Raw genomic sequence first — 10,035 nt, 5'->3', positions numbered from 1 at the left:
TTGATCCACTAATTGACAACATACCCCAAAAATATACATTATGCTTCATTAACAACCCCAAAAATATGCAGAATTTTATATCAACATAACAGATCCATAACACTAGTTCTCTTCCACTTGTATATTTTTGATTATTTTCCTATAATTTTGAAAGACAGAGTTATTTAAAAAATGACTTTCCTGTATTGAAAGAGATATTAATTTAGTTATTAACTCATACCGTCAATAAGCTAGTAAAACTTGTGTCACCAAATGAACTTAAAGTTTCACTCTTTTTCTGCATAAATATCAAATCCATTTATCAATAAATATTTTATAGTGTATTAATATACTCCACTGTCCGTCCATTAGCTCACCATGTTGTTGTATGCATCATTGAGCCAAATATGCGCGTTCATATCGACCCCCTCATATTGCAATTGTCTTTGCGAACCACCTAAATTTTCATTTTTCCTACTTTCAACAATCTTTAACGTCTCAGTATTGAACTACAAGAAACATAAACTTTAGAAAATGTAAATTTTATAGTTAACTATAATAGTAAAAATGACTAATTAAATAATACATTGATCTGAGATGTACTTGGACCACCATTTTTCTTTCTATCGGTAAGTTTAGTTTCGACCCAACCTTTCTTACGTTTTGAACCCTTTCCGCCTTGTCTTTTTTTGAAGCCATTGACATGTGTTAAATTATCAATATTACTTTCAATCTCTTTAACTTTGCTAAGAAACATATTCACTTGTGCACCATTTACTTCACAAATTTGAAACTTGAGTATGCACTTATCCAACTCATCAACAACTTTGGTAATAAAAGTGAATGTTTCTGGATTCCTACATGCTTCAGTGGCAATCCTTATAAGGAGAGGACAAATTTCCTTGTAGCATTGTGTCGTCCTCGGTTTTTTTGTGAGATACGAACTGACTCTTCTTTTATTTTGAGTTTTGAAAATCAGAGAGTCGCCACCGACTTTTATTTTATCCAATTAAAGAAAGGTTTATAAAAGAAACAGAAAAAGACCTGTAAGAGATTTTGGGTTCGGGGGTAGGTTATACAAAGGGAAGGTATTAGCACCCCTTTGTATCCATGGTTATCCATGGGCTCTTAATTGCTTAGCTCACTTGTTTGAATCATTTGTCTTGCTTTGAAATGCTTGTATGTGGTTTTAAATACCTTTGTAAATTAACTTTGTAATGATCCTTGTGCAGATGTATACAAAGTGTTTTATCTTTCGAAAGATGTTTTGAAAAAAAAGATCTTTAACTTCGTAATGATCATTGTTTGGATATATACAAAATGTTGTCTTTTTTTGAAAGTTTTGAAAAACAATGATATATGAGACATTTGTTGTTTTGTTTGATTTGAGCAAGCAAATAGAAGATCTACCCTGAGTTTATAAGGTCCTTTCCTATTTCCTTTTAGAAAATTTTCTTTGACTGGATACAGAAAGAAATTGTTTGAATTGTATTTGAAACAGTAGAATTGATTTTGAAAAGAGTAACAGAGGGATTACCCTAAGAGGTGCAAGTGTGATTGTGTTTCATTTTCAGATATTTTTGTCTTTTGAAATTAGTGATCTAGCGCTTCAGTTATTATCTTCGACATACACGCAGTTTTATATGTACACTAATTAAAGTGCGGGAATGTAAAATGCGGAAAATAAATCTACGCTATTACATCGATTGTGCGAGAAATGTAAACTACGTTATTTACATGATTTTGACAACCTATACACTTATCTATGAATTTAAATTGCAATAAGATAAAAGGAAGTGTTTTTGGATTTTTTGTGGATGGTTGATTTTAATTAAAATTAATGCATAATTAATTTAATTAAAAAAGCTAAGAATTAGAAATAAAATTTAAACCTAAAAAAAATTAAGTCTAAAATATGCCCAAGTTTCTTGTTAATTAATTTTAAAATAAGATTAATTTTTTTTTTGGGATTTTTGAAGTTGTTTTGGAAATTATTAAGCTAATTAACATATAATTATACAAATAATTATACAAATAATTTAAACTTAAAGAGAAAAATATTCTAAATATGTACAAAATTATTCTATAATATATAAACTTGATTAAATAAAAAGAAAATATTTTTTTCTGACTTTTTAATAGGTTAGAAATAATTAAAAGATAAATATAACAATATTATCTAATTAATTAAACAAAATATTTCAATTATTAAGAAAAATAAAATATTTTTGTGTCAAAAAATAATATATTATTTTATCAACCTAAAAATATTTTTATTATATTTTTTTGATTTTTAAAACTATTTTAAATTAATTTTGCAAAGAAAATCAAATAAAATAGAAAATATAAATAAATATAATCTGGTGTGGCGCTATTCTGAGGGAGCATGGTGTGGTTGCGTGTTTATGAGCGTTAGATGATGATATAGATTGATCTTGTGGCTCATATTGGAGGTCACATGGTGCACATGGATAGAGAGTGCATCAATGGATTAGTCAGCATTCAAGAGTTTCAGGTGGGACCCACGCGAGCTGACCAGCGAATGAAAAGAAGGGGAAATGCCACGCGTGCTGGTCAACATGTCCTCTTTACTATTCATCATCTTCTTCCTTTTACCTGCGGAATTAGCTGCAGACTTACCTGCGGAATTTCCTGCGGATTTTTCTTCAGATTTCCATGCTTTTGAAAACCTACAAAAACAGCCATGAACCAAAACAAGGGCCGCCTAGTTTGAAAAAGATCTCCTGAACACGATGGTGGTGTTAGTTTTGGCTAAAAACGCATGGAACATGGCATTCGAAAGTTCACATACTTGAAAACTCAATAATGGTATATGAGAATTCTTACGTGGAAACTTGCATGTAAGTGTTTAAACCTTTCCCAAACCATCTTGGTAACTTGTTAGAAATATTAGTTTACATTAAAACATGTTAAATTATGAGATACGAAAATTAAAGAAAGTGCATGAATATGTTACTTTTGAAACATGAGTTCTATAAGCATATAGCCATGAGTAATGATCCCAACTTACTATATTAGGTCCCAGGAGATGATTAGAATGATTAGTTTGTATTGATAATGGTTGGAAACTAGAAAACGAAAATTACAAAGTTTTGAGATTTTTTTGAGAATTTTGTGAATTTCTTGTCTATTCCTTTGATGGATCTTTGTGTGTGTCCTGTTACTGAAGTGTACTAAGTAATATATAAGCAATAGAGTGCTGCAAACTTAAGCTAAGAAGCTTTGATTGCTTTTGAACTTTTGGTTTTTTAATATTAAAAAGTTTGAATTTCTTTGCCATGGCTTGATTTTCTTCATCCCTCTTGCTCTAGGCCTGCCATGTACTTCTATGCTGCAGAGTTTGGATCAATTTTGATGGCTCATGCTAAGGGAAAAAGCCTTGAATCATTATCTTGCACCATTTCTCTTTTAATTTAACTTTAAGTGGAATAAAATTAAATTAAAAAAGAAATAAAAATGCCATGGGCCTCAAGTTGGTCGTGGGAGCCCTTTAGTATCATTAGAAACATGTTTGGATCATGAATACTTGGCCTCTTTTGGAAAAAAACATTTTTGATCAATGTTGGTTTCATGCATTTTCCCAAAAAATAGCCAACTTCAACAAGGCATATCTCCCTCAATTTTGATCATATGAAGGAGTTCTTGTACTTTTTAGAAACCCCAAGATATCCTCTACAAGCTACATTGGAAACTTTTTTTTTTTTGGAGAAGTTATCTTGATGTTATGGCCTTTGACAAAAAACCACTTTTTGTTGACTTTGAAAATGACCTGTAATGTCTGAGCTCATATTTTTCAAATGGTAAATCCAATGACCATGGGATCAATTGAATTTGAAAGATAATTGAATTTCCTTCAAAACAAGCTTTGGTTGGAATTTTTTGAATGAATGAGGAGAGAGTTATGGCCGGTCAAAGTTCAGTTGACTTTTTAGGAGAAAACCCTAATTTTGAAACTTAGGGTTTTGTTGATTTCTGATCTTTTCTTGATGAATTATGATCAACCATTGATCAAATGATGAATCTTTTGACAAAATATGGATGTTGACAAAAAATTTCATTTTTGAATGTCTGTTGACTTTTCGGTCAAACTGGTCGTCTGTTGACTGTTTGAGCTGCTGACTGTGCGTCTGAGTGAATCGAAGTTTGAAAATTTGTCTGGTGGTACTTTGAGACAAATGGAGGTCCATGAAATCCATTTGAGGTCTCAAAAAACTTGTTCTCCTGAAAAAATACAAAAACTCTAGTTAGGGACTGTTTGTGTAGGAGACAATTAAGCGTACTTGATTTTTGTGCAGTGTTGAGTCTCTGCTGATCATGTGATTATCATAAGACTTCTAGAACAAAAATCTTGAAATTTTGAAATGCCAAAGATTGACTTGATTGATGGTACAAAACACGGAGAATCGTGATGTCAGCGGGTTTGACTGTTAACTGGCTGTCTGGGCATTAACGTAACAGTTAAAGTGAAAACTTAACATTTAAAGTTAATTTTTTCTTTTTTTTTTGTTGTGTTAATAGTGAAAATTTATTTACCTGAATTGTTAGAAAAACACAAACATAATAAATAAATAAAATATACTGTATGCGAACGAAATTACCGATAATAACCTTAAAAAATATTTAATGCACAGAAAAATAAATATTTAACTAGCAGAAAACACACATAATATTATCTTGATAATTAAATGACAGTACGACAGATAGTACAACATTTAATACTGACAGTACAAATATTACATAATATAATGAGCAGTACGACAAATATAATGAACGGTACATTATTTGAAAGCGAAAGATACGACAAACTTTAAAAATGACGATTAAAAACCCATGCTATAAATAACAACATATAGATGCACGGGATTGTAAGCAACCCAGGTCCGCATTTTTCAGGACTATGCAGATAAAAAAAGGACATGATCACCACCAAAATAGTGATGACCATAAGAAAAAACGTATCCATCCACTTTGCCATTTTTGCCGGGGAAGAAGAGAAAATTATTATGAGATAGAAGTTTGAGAAATGAGTTGAAATTTGATGTGAGAATTTATGGAAAAAATGAGAGGTATTTATAGAGTGAAAAAAAGGATAGAGACGTTGGGGAATGAAGTGATACCGTACAAAAAAGGAAAATTTGAGTGGTAGTAGGATTTGAAAGAAAGTGTATGGTAGGGTTTGAAAAGAAAGATGTATGGAATAAAGTTAGGATTTGATTTGAAAGAAAGAGATTTTAAAAGAAAGGAAAATATTTGAAAATAAAGGAAGAGATTTTGAAAATAATAATATAGTACAAAAATTAATGGGAAACAAAACCAATAATAATTTAATTGTTACCAGTACAGTCTGAATCCCCGGACTCTGCGCCTGCAAAATTTAATTCTGTACCAATTGCGTCAGTACTATTTATCTGCAAATAAATCTCAAATAAACAGCGTGTGTGAAGTGATAAACAGTACTTGGCGTTTGTGTAAGAATATATTGAACATCGAACCAAAATATCGTATAAGAAATATTCTAAAAACCGAGTATTCATAAAATCAGGATATTTATGAAATAAAATCCAAGATTATATGAAACTCCCAATTTTTAGACAGAAGTTTGTTGCCTTCTTCTTGAAAAAGATGCGGGTAAATTTTGGGGTATAACACTTGCCCCTATTCAATCTTCTTAAACTTGAAGAGAACGATTGGAATCTGAAGGTAGAAGATGATTGAATATTTAGATACCTTGAAATTTGCACTTACCTCTGTCGGAAGTGATGCTGGAATTCGCATTGAATGCTGTTTGAGAAATGTCGTTGGCAGATCAAAACATTACCTGAGATGAGCTTTCAGATGCCATCTATCAAATGTGTTGATGGTTTGTTCATCAGAATGAATCTTTCGATTATATCTTGATGAAGGATTTGAAAACCTCTGCGTTGACCGTTACGGAACCGTTCAAGGTTACCGCTTTAAATCTTGGAGGCTGATCGTTACAAAACTGTCCAAAGTTTTCGTTTTAGAATGTTGATCGTTGTGGAACCGTCTGAGGTATCCGCTTTAGATCTTTGAAGGTCGATCGTCTTAAGGAACCGTCTGAGGTATCGACTTAGATCTTTGAAGGTTGATCGTCTTAAGGAACCGTCTGAGGTATCGACTTAGATATGAAGGTAGATCACTTAAGGAACCGTCCAACGTATCGACTTAGATCTGAAGGATTTGAAGTTGTTTATTCGACTGTGGTATAGTTTGGAAGTGTCAGAATGAGTCACCATTAGACCGTATCTGCTTTTCTTGTTTTGAGTTTATAGGTGATTTGGAAAGAGAGATCCCTTCAGTTTGAATCTTTGGTTTGATTATATCTGAGAGGAATATTCGTCTGAATAGAATCCAGGGGAACACTGCATGTGATTGAGAATAACTTTGCTGAGGATATTCGTCCACCTGAAAAAATCAAGTTAGTGACATGCAATGTCATGATGCATGTAATGTATATGTTGAGATTCTCAAACTAAATGAGAACCGTGCATGTTATGTATGTGTTTGTCATGAAACATTATATGCTATGTATGAATATGCATATGATGTATGATGTATGGACATGACTTATGCAGTTTAGAGTGTATCAAACTTCTGATTGGGAAAATAAATCCCTGCTTGTTATTTTGGAAGTGAAGGCATTGTGATCGTTGATGATCTTTGCTATCTTGTTCGAGTATACTCAGTTGGAGAACTTCCTTACAGACCAGGGTGCTCTGTTGAGGGATCTTTGACTACCACCTGAGGATGAAAGGTAATTTGAAAGTTCTGATTTTGATGCACCTTGAATGGGAATGAGAAAGGTGTGTAATCCTCCGATGCACTATTTGATCAAGCCTTGGTGTGGAGGATCATACCTTCTGGGGATAGTGATCTTGAACAGCCCTGCTGGGGAATAAGGTTTCTCAAATCACTTTGTTGGAGAGAAAAATCTCATTGAGGAATTTGCTGAGAAACGCATCTCTGTTGGGGAACTTTTCTTCTGATGCTGGTTTCGGGATGATGTCCAGATGATTGGCACATTACCTGAATCTTATTCCCATCAATCATATTCAAATGCACATGTTCATTAAAAATTATCATTGGGACGTTTACGTATTCAAAACAGAAAAAATGGAAACATTGATTTTGAGCATGAGCTGTATTGATTTTGAAAGAGAGCCATAATAAGCGGGTTAGTACAAGGAGACAAAAATCCTAGTAGTAGGAAATGGTCATAAAACTTTGAAAAGTACTTATAAAGGGAAATAGCTATGTGAAAACAATCTAGTCAAGTTTCAACTCTGCTATTGCCAATCAGTCTTCGAGTATCTCATCCCTCGCTTGTTGGAAGAAAATAATTGGACTGATTAGTGCCTTTGATGTGTTGAACCTTGAAGATGAGTAGGTAGCCAAACGGGACATAGTCGTATGCTTTATTCCCTAACTTTTGCCTAGGCTGCCTTTTCAAGTTTTCAGCCTACCGGGATAATTATTATTTATTTAGTCTCTAATTTTTTCCTGGATCGCCCTTTCAGGTTTTCAATCCACCGAGACGCTCATTTTTGCCTAAGTTTCCCTTTCGGGTTTTCAACTTAGCGAGCTTTTCTTTAAGAGAAGTACTTTTTGACTATGTCCGCATTTACAGGGTGTGGGAAATTCTCGCCATCCATAGTGGTGAGCAACATGGCTCCGCCGGAGAATACTTTCTTGATTACAAATGGTCCCTCATAAGTGGGAGTCCACTTGCCCCTAGGATCGTCCTGTGGTAAGATGATACGTTTGACAACCAAATCACCGGTTTGATATGCCTGACTTTTGACTTTCTTGTTGAAGTCTTTGATCATACGTTTCTGGTACAACTGACCATGACAAATATCTGCGAGCCTCTTCTCATCAATCAAGTTTATCTGGTCCAACCGAGTCTGAATCGAATCGTCTTCGTCTAGATCAGCTTCTTTCATAATCCTTAGGGAAGGAATCTGAATTTCGATTGAAAGAACTGCCTCCGTACCATAGACTAAGGAAAATGGAGTTGCCCCTGTTGAAGTACGCGCTGATGTGCGATAACTATGAAGAGAAAAAGGTAACATCTCATGCCAGTCTTTGTAGGTTACTGTTGCACCCCAAAATTTTCCCATCTGATTTTACTTCTAACTGGCTTATTGCTTCCACTTTATTTACATCTTAGGTCATTTAACGCATAATGCATCCATCAAAATAAGTATCAAAGGCACTAGGACCAAGGGTCTTGTTAATTAAGGATTCTTTATTGCTACTTATAATACAAGAAGTTGGGTTTTTCTCTTCTCTATTGGATGCTATTGGGCCAGGATCTCATTATGTTCATAGATTAAAGTTTGGGGTGTTCACTTGTGGTACAAGACGTATGTGTTCAATTGATGTTTGCTTGGATTTCTAAGTGAAGGATATTGGCAAAAGTATTGTGAATATTGTGAAGTTCATTAAGGTAATCAAGTGGTTTCATTCAAATCGATGCACACCAAAAAAAGAAAGACTAAATTCATTTGGAGCTTGGTGGACATTTCAAGTTTAGAAGGTGGTGTTCCAAAACTCATATGACATGGCTCATTGTTAAATGAAAGAAGATCTAATTTCATTCAACACAAATGGAGGGAACAGAGATCATTCAAAAGTTTATTTAAAAATATGGAAAATACATATATCATTCCCATTCAAAATCGGTTACATATTTCACATTTCAATCCCATTCCAATTCAAGATCCATATCATTACAAATGACCATTCCATTTATAATTACAAAACCAGATCCATAAACTAAAAGCCCACTCACATTTCATTGCAAAAATCATACAATCTCCATCCTATTACAAAACAAAGAAAATTATTACACAAGATCTACAAGCTCTGACAAAAGTCAAAATCCCTACAACAGCCTCACCCTTCATTCTTCAAATTTCTTCAAGGTTTCCACTACCAGCTTCATCATTATTCTACACTAATCCTATGACCTATAGTCAGTATTCCAATCCATTCACCTCCCTCACAATTTCAAAACCTGCACAAAATTATCACTATACATTAAATTAAACCAGACAGTTCTTCATCCAAAATCATCATTCTCAGAGCATAACAAAAAGAACAAGCTTTAAGTTACAATTTCTTAATAACCGTTTTTTGTTATCTTCCAATGGCACTGTACTCCCAGCTGTAGCATCACCATCTACAAAGCCATGTTCAAAATTCCCTGCATCATTAATATACGAAATAGTCACACACACATACCAACACATCAAACCAATACAGAAATCAATATACCCTGCAGCATACACCCACACATCAGCCCTGCACATTTGCTATCACAATTCAAACAAAATTCCACAAGATCATACACCAGTGCATAAAAACAATAAACCCTCAACTAACTTTCAGTTTTAAACCAATCACTGTTTCAATAACTTAACCAACTTATCCTAACCTAGTACAAACTTACCATAACTACCTTTCATAACAAACTTTCAACATTCTAACCAATTAGTTACATCCCTATAACTAACTTCCAAAATCAGTTACAAACTCTAACTATACTAACAGTTTCAACTGAACAGAAATGGGAGCTGGAACTAACCTCTATATAACAGAAGCCTTCATCACTAATTCAGCTCCTCCACAATTCTTCAATCTCTCTTCACTTTCACTCTGAATTCTCCACCATTTCTGAACCATTCTCCATCTTCATTCTCTCTGAAACTTCTCATTCTTCACCATTCTCCATCTTCATTCCCTCTGAAACTTCTCAATCTTCACCACCCTTCAAGTCCTCACACCATTGCTCCTTCAATAACATTCAAACCTTCAGCTACTCTCCAATCTTCAATCTTCCTCTTCTAATTCGATAATCACCATCACTGATCTATCGTTCTTCATCTTCAAAAAGTCTGCAAAATAATAATCATAGCAAACTCAGAAGCATCAACAATACAACAACAAGATCCGTCACTCGCCATTAATCTGCATCGACAACAATTCAATCCGATTGAACTCAAGAAAAAT

General features: G+C 33.7%; 1 protein-coding gene across 1 annotated transcript; it reads right to left on the bottom strand.

Moving 5' to 3' along the window:
- Positions 1–214: 214 nt before the first annotated feature.
- LOC131642334 (uncharacterized) lies at positions 215–736 on the bottom strand. The gene is made up of 3 exons (XM_058912598.1): positions 566–736; positions 357–488; positions 215–277 (listed from the first exon to the last, which is right to left on the bottom strand). The coding sequence occupies exons 1-3, from the start codon at positions 734–736 to the stop codon at positions 215–217; spliced, it is 366 nt and encodes a 121-aa protein (XP_058768581.1).
- Positions 737–10,035: the final 9,299 nt, after the last annotated feature.

This window comes from Vicia villosa, unplaced genomic scaffold, assembly GCF_029867415.1.
Source record: "Vicia villosa cultivar HV-30 ecotype Madison, WI unplaced genomic scaffold, Vvil1.0 ctg.004827F_1_1, whole genome shotgun sequence".
In the NCBI taxonomy this organism is placed as follows: domain Eukaryota; kingdom Viridiplantae; phylum Streptophyta; class Magnoliopsida; order Fabales; family Fabaceae; genus Vicia; species Vicia villosa.
This window is presented reverse-complemented; position numbering and strand designations above follow the sequence as displayed.